The 17,522-nt window shown below is 37.7% G+C and overlaps 1 protein-coding gene across 2 annotated transcripts in view; it reads left to right on the forward strand.

Annotated features, from left to right (window-relative positions):
* Positions 1-17,522, forward strand: part of WDR70 (WD repeat domain 70) — a 293,941-nt gene that overhangs the window by 78,630 nt on the left and 197,789 nt on the right. For both annotated transcript variants that reach the window (XM_059173825.1, XM_059173827.1), the window contains one exon: positions 7,136-7,289. In XM_059173825.1, the coding sequence (XP_059029808.1) occupies positions 7,136-7,289 (154 nt within the window). The remainder of the gene's footprint in view (positions 1-7,135; positions 7,290-17,522) is intronic.

Genomic DNA, 17,522 nt, shown 5'->3' on the forward strand with positions numbered 1-17,522 from the left:
TGGGGGCCTGCTTCTGGGCTTAACGTTTAAATTTGGGACCTTGGTCAGAATTTTGTTAAGGACCTCATTCCTTCCTAGCATTTATCATTTTAGTGTAAGACCAGAGAGGCTTTTCTTTTTAGGAAGGAAGGGCCTGGGCAGTAGCCCCGTGTTTGCTTTTCTAGGTTTCTCTCTTATGAGCACCTGGTTTGGGAGCTTCAGTTTCTCATCTACCTTGACCCTTTGATCTGGGGCATTGTGGTAATTCCTCACCCTGTCACACATTCTAACCTCAGAGCCCACTCAGACCTTTGAGTTCCCTTTGCATTGGAATTAGTACTTTGAATCATTACTTTAAGAATGCTTTTTGGAGAATAAATAAATTAAAGACTGTCAGCTAGAATTCCAGCATTTTAGGAGAAATGGTCAGTACAAATTTTGAGAAGTAGTTTCTAGTTAGTAATAGCTGTGAAGAAAAGCAGTTTCATTGGTAAATATCTGAATTGGAGTTGGCAACCAGCCAGGAAGAATAATTCTTTTGTGCCTTAGCCAGATACTCTTAAATTTTGATTTCTTTTGTATATATCCTGTTTCTAGAAGACAAAATTACCATGATTAATATTTTTTTTTCTGCTGAAATACCCATTTATTTCTCAGCCTTGAAATTATAGACTTAGAAAGTAAATCTAAATAAGACTAAATAGCCTAAAATGTTGTCAAAATTGTCTTATCATTGAAATTTATTTTATTTTCAGATTGGCCTTTTCAGATAAATCAAAGAATTTGACTTTTTTTTTTTTTGCCAACGGAGTTACATTCATCAAGGAAGTTATGAAGACAGTTTAAAAAGACAGATGTTGGGGCGCCTGGGTGGCTCAGTAGGTTAAGCCGCTGCCTTCGGCTCAGGTCATGATCTCAGGGTCTGGGATCGAGCCCCGCATTGGGCTCTCTGCTCAGCGGGGAGCCTGCTTCCTCCTCTCTCTCTGCCTGCCTCTCTGCCTACTTGTGATCTCTGTCAAATAAAATGAATAAAATCTTTAAAAAAAAAAAAAGACAGATGTTCAGTTTTGCTTTTTGATTGAGAAATTTTATATTTGGGACTTTATTAAGTTAGCTCTCCAGCAGAATTCTTTATAGGTTTGTATATTAATATCTAGTTAAATTGTTTGCTTTCCACACGTATTTATTTGGTGATTTCTCTTTTGAGAGAATGGCACCTGAGATAGCATATACCTTTAAGATTGCTTTGATGTATGCTACTACTTTACCATGCTATCTCTGAAGAATGTTATAGACTGTGTTTTATTTAGCATGCTGAATAAGCAGTTTTTACATAGAGAGTTTACTTCAATATTCATTCCTAAATTTGTAACTGGAAATTACATTTGGGACTGTACAACTGATTTTTTAGTACCGGTACTATTATCATCCAAATAGACTTCAATAGATTTCATTAGGTTTTCTTTTCTTTTTTTTTTTTTTTTTTAATTTTATGTATTTATTTGACAGAGAGAAATCACAAGTAGATGGAGAGGCAGGCAGAGAGAGAGAGGGAAGCAGGCTCCCCGCCGAGCAGAGAGCCCGATGCGGGACTTGATCTCAGGACCCTGAGATCATGACCCGGCCCAAAGGCAGCGGCTTAACCCACTGAGCCACCCAGGCGCCCTAGGTTTTCTTTTGTTTTTAAAGAAAATTTTAGTCAGTACTTCATTTTTCATCTGTTTTATGAGCCAATCAGAGTCTTCTGTTGTTCCAAAGTTGAGACTGTTCTATATTTATTTCATATTCTTAACAGCTGTACTTGTTCTGTGCACTAGCCACTAGCCTTATGTAACTATTTAAATTTAAACTAAATAAAATTAAAAATTAAGTTCCTTAGTTGCACTAGCCGTGTTTCTAGTGTCTGATAGAAACATGTGGCTAGTGGTTAGTGGTTACCATAATGGGCAATGCAGATGTAAAATGTTTCCACCATCACAGAAAGTTCTATTGAGCAGTGCTGGTCCTATAGTATGTAGAATGTATTGTAATTGTTGATGTGACAGTGTTCTTTGTCTCAGAAGATAGATTTTTTCCATTTCACAGTCCCGGTAATAAACTTTGTATTGTTAGCCTTTTAAATTTTGGTCATTTGGTGGGTAAGCAATGGTATCTCATTGTACTTTTACTTTTGAATTTTCCTGATGAAAACATATTTGGAAAAAACAATGTTTTTAAGGTTTTACTTTTGTCTTTGGCATGCAGCACTTTTACTATGATGTGCCTGGGTGTGGATTTTGCTCCCCTTTTGCGGTTTATAGTACTTATTGAATCTCCAGGTTAATGTCTTTTATCATTTTTCCAAAATTTGACAGTCACTTCTTCACATTCTGCTTTTCTCTTTTTCTTTTTTCTTTTTCTTTTTCTTTTTTTAAAGATTTTATTTGTTTATTTGACAGAAATCACAAGTAGATGGAGAGGCAGGCAGAGAGAGAGGGGGAAGCAGGCTCCCTGCTGAGCAGAGAGCCCGATGCGGGACTCGATCCCAGGACCCTGAGATCATGACCTGAGCCGAAGGCAGCGGCTTAACCCACTGAGCCACCCAGGCACCCTCTGCTTTTCTCTTTTTCCATTCTGCAATTCTAATGTGAGACTTTTTCACCACATGTCATATGTACCTTAAACTTTTTCTGCATTTTCCATTTTTTGTCATCATGCTTCTGTCTAAAAATGATCTTTTAACCATAATTCTCTGCTGTTAAACCCATCCATTAGTTCTAAATTTCAGTAATTGTAGTTCTCATTCTAAAATTTCTGCATGTTTCAGTTTTATGTATGTATTATATACCTTGTCATTAAATTTTTTTTTTTCTTTTCGGTGTACCAGAATTCATTGTTTATGTACCACACCCAGTGTTCCATGCAATACATGACCTCCATAATACCCACTGCCAGGCTCACTCAACCTCCCACCCCCTGCCTCTTCAAAACCCTCAGATTGTTTTTCAGAGTCCACGGTCTCTCGTGGTTTGTCTCCTCCTCCAGTTTCCCCCAACTCCCTTCTCCTCTCCATCTCTCCATGTCCTCCATGTTATTTCTTATGCTCCACAAATAAGTGAAAACATATGATAATTGACTCTCTCTGCTTGACTTACTTCACTCAGCATACTCTCTTCCAGTCCCATCCATGTTGCTACAAAAGTTGGGTATTCATCCTTTCTGATGGAGGCATAATACTCCATAGTGGATATGGACCACTCTCTTATCCATTCATTTGTTGAAGGGCATCTTGGGTCTTTCCACAGTTTGGTGACCATTGCTGCTATGAACATTGGGGTACAGATGGCCCTTCTTTTCACTACATCTGTATCTTTGGGGTAAATAACCAGTAGTGCAATTTCAGGGTCATAGGGAAGCTCTATTTTTAATTTCTTGAGGAATCACCACACTGTTTTCCAAAGTGGCTGTACCAACTTGCATTCCCACCAACAGTGTAAGAGGGTTCCCCTAACCACATCCTCTCCAGAACATGTTGTTTCCTGTCTTGCTAATTTTGGCCATTCTAACTGGTGTAAGGTGATATCTCAATGTGGTTTTGATTTGAATCTCCCTGATGGCTAGTGATGATGAACATTTTTTCATGTGTCTAATAGCCATTTGTATGTCTTCATTGGAGAAGTGTCTGTTCATGTTTTCTGCCCATTTTTTGACATGATTATCTGTTTTGTGTGTGTTGAGTTTGAGGAGTTCCTTGTAGATCCTGTATTAGCCTTTTGTCTGTGCTGTCATTTGCAAATATCTTCTCCCATTCTGTGGGTTGCCTCTTTGTTTTGTTGACTGTTTCCTTTGCTGTGCAGAAGCTTTTTATCTCGATGAAGTCCCAAAAATTCATTTTTGGTTTTGTTTCCTTTGCCTTTGGAGACATATCTTGAAAGAAGTTGCTGTGGCTGATAGAAGAGGTTACTGCCCATGTTCTCCTCTATGATTCTGATGGATTCCTGCCTCACATTGAGGTCTTTTATCCATTTTGAGTTTATCTTTGTGTATGGTGAAAGAGAATGGTGGAGTTTCATTCTTCTACATATATCTGTACCAATTTTCCCAGCACCATTTATTGAAGAGACTGTCTTTTTCCACTGTATATTTTTCCCTGCTTTGTCAAAGTTTATTTAACCATAGAGTTGAGAGTCCATATCTGGGCTCTCTACTCTGTTCCCTAGCCCTAACCCTAATTTCTTAATTACAGTTATTTTAAATTCCACAATTCATAAGTTCAGTATCTGGCACTCTCAATTTCTCTGAACTTGGATGAAAAATTATTTTTTTTTCACTAACCTCTGATTTTTAGCATTTCCTTTAATTATGGGAGTAGGCAGCAAAGTCACAGGTGTACCTGTAAGACAATATGACTTACAGTCATATTGAAATATTCATTGTTTATGCTCATCACTGCTTTGAAATTACAGTAGTTATTAGACCTGCCTCTAGGCATAGTTACTTGATACATTAGTACAGAAACTCACATATGTCCCAAAATTAAAAAGTATTTTGTAGTTTATTTTTACTGTAGTTACTAGTTACTGTAGTTATTTTTACTTTTTACTTTTTTTACTGTAGTTATTTGTGTGATAAAGCAATAATGGTTTCCAGTGTATGTCTAATGTAGTTTTTTTTTGTAGTTTTTTTTTTTTTTAATATGTTTAAAGAACATACTAAGAAGGAGTCCACAAACTTCCGAGTGCAGAATTGTCCAGGCACAAAAAAATGGTTCTGTATAGTATAGGTCAGATTGTGTCACTGCCCAGCTCAGAGCACTCCGATGGGTTTCCTGAAAGAACAAAATCCAAGGTCCTTTCAGTGGCTTACATGGCCCTCCTTGATCTGCTCACCCTACTTGCTACATATTCTGACCTCTCCAACTCCTGTTGCTTTGCTCACCCTGGTACAGTTACCTTGGAGAAATGCCAGATTCACTCTTGCTGCAGTTCCTTTCTAGTAGCTGTTGCTGCTTGGTCTTTTCTAGAAGCTGTTTCTTCATAGTCCACTCCTTCACTTCATAGCTACTCAGTCACTTAGTTCCTGACCTTTTTACTTAAAATATTTATCCCTGTTCCTTTGGTTCACATTTTCTGCCCTCCCCACTCAGTTTTTTCCCCATATACTTATTATAGTTTTTCATATTATGTATTTGACTTACTCATTAGTTTAGTATTGATTTCAGGAGTGGGCCTTATCCTAGCCTTCTGTTACTGGCAGGTTGGACCTTTGGCAATAATAGGTCAATTTGCAGAGTTGCCATTGGTCCCATGCATAACTTCCATCCCTTTTCCCGCTGCGATTTCACTTATAAGCCTATTGCATTACCAGTGGTATGGATGATGACAAAAGCTAGCTAATGTCAACTGGCCAAGTCACTTTGTTTGTGTGGTTTATTGCCTCCTTCAAAGTTGGTGTATCTGGGATTAACATGGGTTACAAAGAACTCGCATTTGGTGTCCACTTTTCACATGTCCACCTACATGCATCTTCCCCACACATTCTTGTCTTAATCTCTTGCTCTTTTATGGGCTTTATCTCATATCTGCTAGAGAGCAAGTTTCTCACCAATGTACTTGATTTTTGCTCATCCTATTCAATTAGCATGATGTCATCTAGATCACACACCAGCATGAACTAATTCAGATTGTCCAGATGGTCCGGGTCCCTTTGGACTATGTTAAGACAAAGGGCCAGAAAATTAATGTAGCCCTGGCTCAAGGATGCACATGTGTGCTGCTGTTGGACACCTTTGAATGTCAACTGCTTTTGGGCTTGCTTCCTGATAGAGATAGAAAAAGATGCTTTACCAGATCAGTCACTGCATACCACTTAACCTGACAGGGACCAATAACCCTGTCTTTATAGGCTGGCAAAGAGGCCCTTTGGGTTTTTCACACTCTAGGTTTTAGTTGGTGATTACTCATCCTCAGCCTTTCATTGTCTTTATTCATTGCACTGACTACACCCAGTAACAGCTGTCCAGTTCTAGAGTTGTTTCAGTTCTTACATTTCCTTTACCTCTTGAATCCCTGGAATGCTACACTAGCCAGTACCTTTCCCTTCATGATGAACTTGAGCAGTTGTACTTGCACTGCTGTAGCACGTTGAGGACTATGTGCTCCCTGTGATATGGTCCTTGTTCCTAGCCACTCGGTGATCTCATCTTAGCATTGACTTCATAGGACCACTTTCGATACCAGCTCTCTCAGGTCAGGTTCACCAGAACCATTATTTGAAATTCCAGTATTTGCATGCAGAAGGTTGGTTGAAGAATGCTTTGGGGATCAGGCCCCAAGAGAGAAAGTTCAAGGGAAGCGCCCTTTGGAAGGCACAGAAACTTCATTATCATGTAGTTGCAGAAGCAGCCTCAGCTCAGCCCACAGGGAGCTCTGAAGATGGTGTCATTCTTCCCCTGGATCCCACCTGAAGTAGAGGGCTGGACCATTTTCCTGCACGCTGGCCAGGCATTGAATGTGGGCTGCTTTGGAATGGTAACATAATCTTCATAATGTTATGAAGGAGTTCAGTTGTTAGCCATTAGCAGACCATATCTTGGAAGCTGGGGGAATGAGTGGAGTGGTAAGTGTGCAAAAGATACTGTTGTACTAGAGAAATGAAGGAGGAGATGAAAACTTGTTCAGGCACTTAACTGTGAAGGGGAAGAGAGGATAATCAGTAGAAGTTCCTGAGGAGATTGGAGAGGATGCGATTCAGAATATAGGTATTAGATTTGCCGTGGGCAGGGAGAGGTTTACATCCACCATTGTAATCAGAGAGGAGGAGGAAGAGATGTGTTCAGATGCAGATAAATTTATGACATTAGTGGGAGGAAGTTGAGACAGTTGTTCATTGCTTTTGGGAAAGAGCCAGACAAATCAACAGCTGAAAGAAGGGCAGTTGGTTGGGTTGAAGATTTAAGGTGAGTAGATATTTTAGTAGATGCTGTGGTGAGTGGGAGGATAGTGCTAACAGGATAGCCACTGGTGTTGAGGGCCCCTTTGAGGTTGATGATATCTATTTTGAAGAATTATCAATTTGCGCAGTTGTGTGACATTTTTCTGGCAGTGCTTAATATACTGGAAGTGTAAACATTATGCCCAGTTTCTTACAACACTATTTTCTTTTTTCTTTTACATAGCCATCAGATCAAGTCACTGCAGTATAGTAACACAGGAGACATGATTCTTGTTGTATCTGGAAGTTCTCAGGCCAAAGTGATTGACAGAGATGGTTTTGAAGTAATGGAATGTATAAAGGGAGACCAGTATATTGTGGACATGGCAAACACCAAGGTAAGCATTAAGCAAAACATTTTATTGAATTTAATTAATTCAGCACACATTTATTAATGACTTGTTTGAGTTGCTATCATTCACTCTAAAAATTAGTGTCTTGTTTTAAGCAATGTATTATTTCTCACAATATATTATTTCTCACAATATCTCCACAATTCTATGGATTGACCAGGAAGTTTTTATGCTGATGGTTTTAATGTTCAAAATGCCTGACTTGGATGATTTGTAGTTGGTTCTCTACCCCATTGTATCTGTCCTGTTTCCAGTGCTCCCCTGTCCCCACTTTGTGCACATGCATACCTGCATGTGTGCTCTCTCTCTCTCTCTCTCCCCCACCTTCTCTTTCCATATGTCTAGTTGGGACTTTCCAACAGTGTGGTGGACTTAGTGGGGTCTGACTTCTTGCTTGATGACTGGGTTCCATGAAGAAACTTCAGATTTTATAAGGTCTGGCTTCAAGACTTAATATAGATTGTAGGGACAACTCAAATTTGAGGAAAGGAGAGATAGACTCCACCATTCAGTGGGTGAATGACAAGATCACATTGTAAAAGATCATATGGGATGGGAGATAGGGATGCAGCCATCTTTGGAAACAACATACTATGAACCTACTACGTACTACGCTTTAGGATAAGGACAGAAGAGGGTCTCATCAACCTTTTATATAAAGATTTTTTAGTGAGATAATATTTTTAAAATTATATGAAGTATCAGTTACCTATAGCTGTATAAATGCTATCAAACTTAATGGATTATTTATAATTAACATATCTGTGGGGCATCTGGGTGTGGTTCCAAACGGCAGTTAATGTCTAGGTCTGTTCCTCCTTGCACTAGTGAACTGCCTGTGGGCACGTTTTTCACACGGTGCTGGCAGAAACACAAGAAGGAAACATCAACTCTGGAGCATATTTCAGGCCTTTGCTCATATGTCCATGGACATTTCCTTGGCTAGAGCAAATCTCATGACTATGGGTAGCAGTGCAGAAATTTGCTCAGGTCTTCAGTGAGAGTAACTCCAGTATCACATACCAAAGGTTGGGGATACAGGAGAGGTGATGGATTGGGAACAATAATGCAACCTACCACAGATATATTACAGTGTCAGTGGATATGGTCGGTGCAGAATTTTGAGCCTCAATTTTATTTATTTATTTATTTATTTTTAAAGATTTTATTTATTTATTTGACAGACAGAGATCACAAGTAGGCAGAGAGGCAGACAGAGAGAGAAGAGGAAGCAGGCTTCCCGCTGAGCAGAGATCCCGATGCGGGGCTCAATCTGAGGACCCTGGGATCATGACCTGAGCCGAAGGCAGAGGCTTTAACCCACTGAACCACACAGGCGCCCTGACCCTCAGTTTTAATTCTGACTTTTACTCCTCTTTTCCTGTCCTAATACCTTCTTCTAAAACACTTAATACTCAAGGTTTGTAACTATATCAGAATCTAATAGATGTGATTGTCTAAGGCAATACAGTGCATCCTCATTATTTGTGGTTTCTGTATTTGCTGAAATTTTTTTTTGTAACCCCCAAATCAATACACAGTGTTTTTGTGGTTGTTTGCAGACATGCAGTGTACAGAGGAGCAAAAAAGAACATGAAAAAGCTGATGCTATTTCTTCTTGTTTCAGCTCTCTCTTTGTAATCAAGTGTCCTTTTTGTGATCTAGCAGTGCTACATTTCTCCTATTTGAGGGCCTTTCATTGATGATTTTGCTGTTTAAAATGCCCCCCCAAGTGTAGTGCTGAAGTGCTGGGGTACAGTCTGGTGTTCCTAAGTGTGGAAAGTTCATGATATGTCTCACAGAGAAATACATTCATTAGATAAGCTTCATTCAGGCCTGTGAGTTCAATGTTAATGAATCAGTTCAATGTTAATAATGTATATATTAAATAATGTTTCATTAAATAAAAACATAAAGTTACATATTGATTGGTTGATGAAGATATGACTGGGGGCTTGTATGAACCCAACCATGTATTGGATAATTCAGTGTTTACAGAACACTGTATAGTAGTGTTATAGTCCCTAACTATTGCAAGTAATGAGAATTGACTATAATCTAATGTTCTAGTCGAGCTGTTGGAATAAATTAATATGCTATGTTTCAGACTGCCCTCTGCTGAAACCTAATGAAGTGCCTTTCAACCCTAATGAGGCTCACAGTCCCATGCATTTTTTGTGTGTGACTGATTGTTTATTAAGCGCCCAGTGTTAGATGATGCAGACAGAATTCACGTATAATTTAAGCATATAATTATATTGCAGTGGTGGCTTCAGTAGTTTCTTTTTTTCATATATTTTACTAGAATTTCTCATTCCCTTCTCCTTAAAATCATTATCCCTAGGAATCCACCAAAGATGATGTCATGAGATTGATAGTGGTAAGGAAAGAAGCAGAGAGATCTCTAGGTCACTCTTCTTGTCTTAAACTTAGTTCTACTTTTATCTGCTTTATTTGAAGCTTTTGGGAGTCCAAAACTATTTAAGCAACTGGTTTGTGTAAATGAAATATTTGAAAACTTGTATTTAATTTATTCTCTTTTTAGTTTATGCTTACCATTGACAGTATTTCTTTAAAACTATTAGTAAGTGGAGCTTTTGCCACTCTCTAAGCTCTTCTTAATTATTTCAGTCACTCAGGTCTTCTTACATTATAGACAGACTAAGACTTTGTGGATTTAAATTTTAACCAATAAAATTTCAAGAAGAAAGGAATCTGATTAGTTTTGTATCTGGCTATTTCTGCAGTCTCAGACTTACAGTACATATAGTACATATAGTAAGATAAGTAGGAAAGTAGGACAAGGATGGGTAAACAAATCTGTACAGAAACACAGGCAATTAAAATTAAAATATTAAGTTACCAGAGTTATTTTTTTACCTTCTTGGTTAAATATATTCCTAATTATTTGTTTTTGATGCTATTGTAAATGGGATCATTTTATTTCTTTTTCAGAAAATTCATTGTTAGTGTATGTAAACATATTGATTTTTTTAATATTAATTTTGTGTCCTGCAATTAGTGAATTTGTTGATTCAATCTAAGAGTTTTTTGATGAGTCTTAAGGATTTTCTGTATTTAGAACCATGTCATCTGAAATAGTTTTTACCTCTTACTTTCCAATTCGGATATCTTGTATTTATTTTCTTGCCTGCTTGCTCTAGTTTTGACTTCCAGTATAGTCTTGAATAGGAATAATGAGAATGGGCACCCTTATCTTGTTCCTGATCTTTGAGGAAAAGCTTTCAGCCTTTCACCACTGAGTATGATGATGGCTGTGGACTTGTCATATATGGCCTTTATTATGTTGAGATATGTTCCTTCTATGCCTAATTGCAAATCATATATCTGATAAGGGGTTAAAATCCAAAATATGTAAACAACTCCTACAACTCAGTACCAGAACAAAACACACCCAGTAAAAAATGGGCAAAGGACCTGAACAGACATTTTCCAAGGAAGATGTACTAAAGGCCAACAGGTACATGAAAAAATGCTCAATATCACTAGTCATTAGGGAAATACAAATGAAAACTACAGTTGAAGTATCACCTTAGCCTATTAGAATGTCAGTATCAAAAAGACAAGAGATAACAAATGCTGGTGTGGATGTGGAAAAAAGGGAAACCATGTGCACTGTTGATGGGATTGAAAATTGGTGCAGCCGCTGTGGAAAATAGTATGAGGATCGTCAAAAAATTACAAATAGAGCTACCATGTGATTCATCAAGTCCCCTTCTGAGAATAAATCTACAGGAGATGAGAACACGATCTTGAAAAGATATCTGCACCTCCATGTTTACAGCAGCAGCATTTGCAATTACTAATACATAGAAACAGCCAAACAACCTAAGTGTCCATTGATAAGTGGATAAAGAAGTTATTATATATATATATACATACACACACACATATAATGCTATATATCATATATCTATATCTATATATCCATAAATATAATTCAGCCATAAAAGGTAAGGAAATCCTACCATTTGCAAACAACTTGAATGGACCTTGAAGGCAATATGCTAAATGAAATAAGTCAGACATAGAAAGACAAAATACTGTATGATCTTATTTACCTGTGGAATCTAAAAAAGAAAAAAACCCAAACAACCCCCCTCTCCTTGCAACAAACCACAGAGTCACAGGAAAGATCATCAGACATGTGGTTACCAGAGGCGGAAGGTGGGGAATGAGGGAATTGGAAGAGAGTAGTCGAAAGGTACAAATTTCTAGTTATAAGATAAATAAGTACTAGGGGTATAATCAGGGGTATAACGTACAACATTATGACTATAGTTAACACTGTATGATATATAGGACCATTGTTAAGGAGAGCAAATCCCAAGAGGTATCATTACAAGGAAAACGTTTTTTTTAACTTATTTCTTTTCTCTATAGTGTATCTGTATGAGATGAAGGATGTTAGCTGAACCTATTGTGGTAATCATTTCACAATATATGTAAATCATATTATCATGCTATATGCCTTAAGCTTACACAGTGATGTATGTCAATTATTTCTTAATAAAACCGGGAAAAATTTAATTAACAATATGTAGAAAACTACTATATATAGTAACTATCTACTACAACTTCCCCCACTTGCTAATATCTCCATTTTGATTTCAAAATCATAGTTAATATTTACTTTCTTCATTTCCCAGAAGCAAATGTAATTAATTGACTATTTACTTATCTAGGAAATGTTACTGATATCTTAATTGCAGTCTTTAGCTTGAGTAATGGGTTTTGGAAATACAAGAATTATTATTTGAAAGTAGAAGATTTCATGGGACACTTTTTTCCTTAACTTTTTAACCTCTTTTCTGATTCCAGAAGTAATTAGTAATTTGTGGCTTTACTGGAAGTTGCAATGAATAGAACATTAAAGGAAACAATTAAATACATTTGATCTACTGTGATTAAAATATTATGTTCTTCAAATATAAACAGGCCTCTGTGATTGTTAAATTGTTATATTGTTAATTTATATCTCTAATCTTCACATAATAGTTTGTATATGTGTGTATTTTTAAGTGTACTCAAAGTGGTACAGAAATGCTTTTTTCTCGTATATAGTACAACACAGTGCATTATAGGGAAAGTGATTGTACTTATACCTTAAAAAAATAAAGTTTGTTGGGTTTCTAACAGTAATTCCTGTCAACTATTAAAAAATTTGGAAAAAATTACTCATAATTCTATCCAAATATAATTGCTAATAACAATTGTTTCTATATGCCTATACTTTCCTTATGTATCTGAAAAAAATGTCTTTCTGATCATACCAGGACCTTTACATCAGTTATTGCTTGGAGCTATGTTTTGCGTGTTCTGCAGTCTTGGGATTTTGTGCAGATTCTTCAGGGGCTGCAGTAAGGTGGAAGGAGAGGCCTCAGGACAGGAGTGAGGGCAGGGGGCCTTCAACTTTAGTCAGAGGAGTTCTGTTTTGCCTGTTTTATGTGTTGGAGTTTTTCATAAGATATCCTTTGAGGAATGTGTGGGTGGCTCGGTTGTTTGGGCATCTGCCTTCAGCTCAGGTCATGATCCCAGGATCCTAGGATCAAATCCTGCATCCAGCTCCTTGCTCAGCGGAGATCCTGCTTCTCCCTCTGACTGTTGCTTCCTCTCTCTTGCTCTTGCTCACTCTCTCTGACAAATAAATAGAATCTTAAAAAAAAAAAAATCCTTTTTTAAAAAGATTTTATTTGTTTATTTGATAGATCACAAGTAGGCAGAGAGGCAGGCAGAGAGAGAGAGGGAAGCAGGCTCCCCGCTGAGCAGAGAGCCCCCATGCAAGGCTTGATCCCAGGACCCCTGAGCCGAAGGCAGAGGCTTTATCCCACTGAGCCACCCAGGCGCCCCCCAAAAAAAGATATCCTTTGAAAATTAGGTTGGACAGCCTTTTTAAAATACGAGGATTCTTGGGCTGGAGTTCATGACATTATTGGTTACTTTATCTGGGGAAAATAGGATTTTACTTATTTAGGTTTAGATGAGTAATATTAAATCTAACAAAAATCCAACTGAGTATATTTGAAGATCTAATTATCTTTATTCAATGATTTATGAATTGGGAAGCATCTCATCTAGCAAACAGAAGTTATGAGGAACTGTACAAAATATAATGTTTTTAAAGGCAGAGTGAGGGTGGGACAAGGAACTTATAAATAGAAAAAAAATGGATTATTCCAGCAGGATTATACCTTTTGGGGGAGGGGCAGAAAGGTCTATTGGTTGGATTATCTCACTGCTGCTGATCAGGAAATTCCAGGCTGATTAGGTAAGAGTACATTCCTGGGGGAGTTTGAAACTGGACTTAGGTTAGGTATTAAGTTTCTTTTTGGTCATGTGGGGTTAGCATAAGTGACTCCATTTTGGGTCTATAATCTCTTTCTCTTTTTTTAATGTTAGGAAAGTATGACAAGGATAAGCAGGAATCAACCTTTAAGCTATTCAAAAGCATACTTCAAAATCTGTAATTACATTGTCATCTAAAACTCATTTATTTTAAGCCAGAATATTGGTACATTACTTCCAGTAAGAGAGTGTTTTCCTTTCTTACTTTGGAGTCTTACACACATACTTTGCCCGAGATTCAGATGGGGCTCTCCCCTCAAATGTGTGACTATTAAATTTCAATTCTTCATTAAGAAGTGTTCCTAAACATCAAAACTCTGTAACAATCAGTATTAAGTTAAATTAAAAAGTGTTTTCATTGATTATTAATAAGTGAATGCCCATGATTATAGTCTTGTAATTTCATTTGTTAAACTTCCTTTTATCAATTCATCTAGAGTTGATATTGTTAAGTGAATTTCCTATGGGTTATCTTCAGCCCTTTTCAACATTAAAACAATTCTGTTACATTTCTTTCTTAACTATATGATTAAATTGAGAGAGGACAGGCTCAGGGGACCCTAGAATCCTTGGACCTTTAACTGGGCAATTTCTCCATGAATGTACTATAATTATGGACATTAGAAGCTTTATAAATAATTACTGGAAAAACATGTTTTCAAATAGCTTTATTTATATTTGAATAGTACACATAGTTATTCTGATATCCAGCCACTCCAAAAATTTGCTATGGCACATTTGGAGATGAAACATATTAGTCATATCCTTTAAATGATAAATTTTGTTTCCTAAGAAGTAAAACATTTTAAACTGTGAATTCTAGGTATATTTTTGTTTCTGAAAGCAGTTTTAACTGATGGTTTTAACCACAAATATAAACTCTAAAAAGTGCAGTTATCAGAAGTACATTGTGTTTCTTTCCAATTTCTGAATATTTTCAGAGCTTTTTATCTGACAGAAACTCCCTAACACTGGTTTCTGTCCTTTTGACATATCCCCATCACTTTGGGGATACTTTCTTAGATTTTGGTACAACAAAATGTTCTTGACTCATCTTGTACTTTTCCTGCTCTGATGTTATCCATTTCTCCATTGACCCATGATTCCTTTTTTTTTTTTTTTTAAGATTTTATTTATTTGTTTGACAGAGAGAGAGCACAAGCAGCAGGAGAGGCAGAGGCAGAGGGAGAGGGAGAAGTAGGCTCCCTGCAGAGCAGGGGAAGCCCGATATGGGACTCGATCCCAGGATTCCAGGGTCATGACCTGAGCCCATGGCAGTAGCTTAACCAGCTGAGCCACCCAGGTATCTGATCCATGGCTCCTTTTAATAGGAAATTCTGTTTACAAATCTGGATCTGGCCCTGGGTATGGTCATTGATGCTGGGGTGTCATTGCCTCTAGACTATTTCAGGAGAGCAAGCTGAAATGGAAGATCAACCAACTACATATATGTGTATATGTGTGTGTATTTATGTGTGTGTGTGTGTGTGTGTGTGTGTGTATAAAATCACGAGTTCACACTGATACATCCGGTAATCCTAATCCAACTTTCCAGCCTTTCTCCATTCCACATTTGTGTTTCACTTCTTCAGCATTGAGAAGTTTGGCTTCCAGCATCATCACTACTTTCATTTATTTGTTCGTTGCTACCATTCATAGAAAATAGTTTCAGAATTGCTACACTCACACTCCTGATTGTAGGCAGAATTCTGAGATGGCACCCAAGATTCTCTGCTCCTCCCGCTGAGTGTGGATGTGAACAATGAGCAGGATGGAATACTCCTGTGATTAGGTCGTATTGTATGGGACAGTTGAGAAAGGAAGATTATTTTCAGTGGGTCGAGCTACTCGTTCCTTAAAGGGATTGAACCTCTCCTGGCAAAAGAGATTTGAAGTATGGGAGGGATTTGACTTGAGGGAGAGTCTCTGTTGCTGGCTTTGAAGTTGTGAGCAGAACTTATTTGATGAAGTTGGATATGTAGCTAAGGTAATTTCTGAGCAAAATGTTGAGTGAAGGTACTGCCTGATTTCTTCTTGCTGCTTATAGGAAAATATGAGAGAATAAAGTTAAATTGAAAGAAGTTTTATTAAGAGGGAACCAGGACTAGATGATTTAGTTAATTTTGAGCCTGTCTCAGAAAGATGGCAAATAATGCCATAATTGCTACATAAAACATAAAACCTCTGAAAGAGCATAAGGTCAGATTATTCAGTTACACTGGAGGCTTTTTTTTTTTTTTTAAGATTTTATTTATTCATTTGACAGATGGATGGAAATCACAAGTAGGCAGAGAAGCAGGCAGATAGAGAGGAGGAAGCAGGCTCCCTGCTGAGCAGAGAGCCCAATGTGGGGCTTGATCTTAGGACTCTGGGATCGTGACCTGAGCCGAAGGCAGAGGCTTTAACCCACTGAGCCACCCAGGCACCCCATCACTAGAGGCTTTTTCAAGAAGTTAACGTGTGCTTCACAATTTTTCTGAATCAAACCAGGTGACCTCTAGAAAGCTTAAGGATATTACTCCTTAGCCATTTCAACTGGAGATTGTTTTGCAAAGATTTGCAGGCATAGCTTTTGTCTAGTTTAGACTCAACATGAGCAAGCTTCTCATTTGTTGATTTTGAAGCTGGAGGAATCCGTGTGTCAAGGAAGGTACACAGCTTCTAATCACTGAGAATAGCCTTCAGCTGACAGCAAGGAAATGGGCATCTCAGTCCTGTAACTACAAAGAACTTGGCTTCTGCCAGTGACCTCAATGAACTTTGGAAGCAGATTCCTCCCCCGAACCTTAAGAGAGGAATAGAGCCCTACCACAATCCTGATTTCAGTCTATGAGACCCTAAGCAAAGAATCCAGCTACTTCGTGATGGACTTTTGACCTCCTAAACTGTTAGTGTCTTAGGCCACCTCCAATTTGTTTGTTAAGTTTGGGGTGATTTGTTACACAGCTTGGATAACTAATATAGTTCTGCAAAAACCAAACATACTAAGTAATAATGTGAGTCCATGAGGAGGTCGTAGTGATTGTGATCACATGGAAGAGCAGGAGTTGGCTTCTGGTGGGAGCAGGGAATGTATTTATACTGGGAATGGAGGGATTGTAGAGGGCTCGTATCCAGATATGTTATAGCTTGTGGGTCTTAGGTAGGAAACTACAAGTGTCACCATCTGCTGGCAGAGCCATTAATTTTGTGTTGGGAGATGTTGGGATGAAGACTATAGTAAGATAATAAAGACTTAGAATAGCTATTGACGTTTGTGAGGAAAAATAAATAGGACTATGGGAGCTTTAAGGGCTGTAGAATATAAATTTGCAGAGACAATCATTTTGCCTATTTGTATGATGTTCTTGAGTCTTAATCAGAAGGCTGGGTATTTAAATGGAATACAGTGATGAGGAGGAGGGAGTTATTCCAGAATAAAAGTTGTTTGTTGTAGGTAAAGCTAAAGGACTTTCAGGTTTTTTATGCCTGAGGAGTGGATGATAATGAAAATAAAGAAAACTGAAGAACTGAAAGATAGGAGGTTATGGGAGCAGTAGATGAAATATGAGAGCCCAGAACATATCAGCTAAAAAAAAATATTTGTTAAATCAATAAATATTGGAAATTCATGGTTTCAGAAGAGGAACTATCTGTAGTAATGGCAGAGTTGGCCATAGTTGGGGCTGCTGAAATAAATTGGGAAGAGGTCATTGGAGTTGAGTAGTTCACAGAAAAATGAGTTTATCTCTTGAATATATTCAAATGAGTTTTAAAATCTCTCAAGAATTAGAAAAACTTGGACTTCCAGAGTCTTTGATTCATGGAAGGAAATGACTAAGAGTATGGATGGATTACAACAGGGGGTCGGCA

This window comes from Mustela lutreola, chromosome 5 (assembly GCF_030435805.1).
Source record: "Mustela lutreola isolate mMusLut2 chromosome 5, mMusLut2.pri, whole genome shotgun sequence".
Classification (NCBI taxonomy): Eukaryota; Metazoa; Chordata; class Mammalia; order Carnivora; family Mustelidae; genus Mustela; species Mustela lutreola.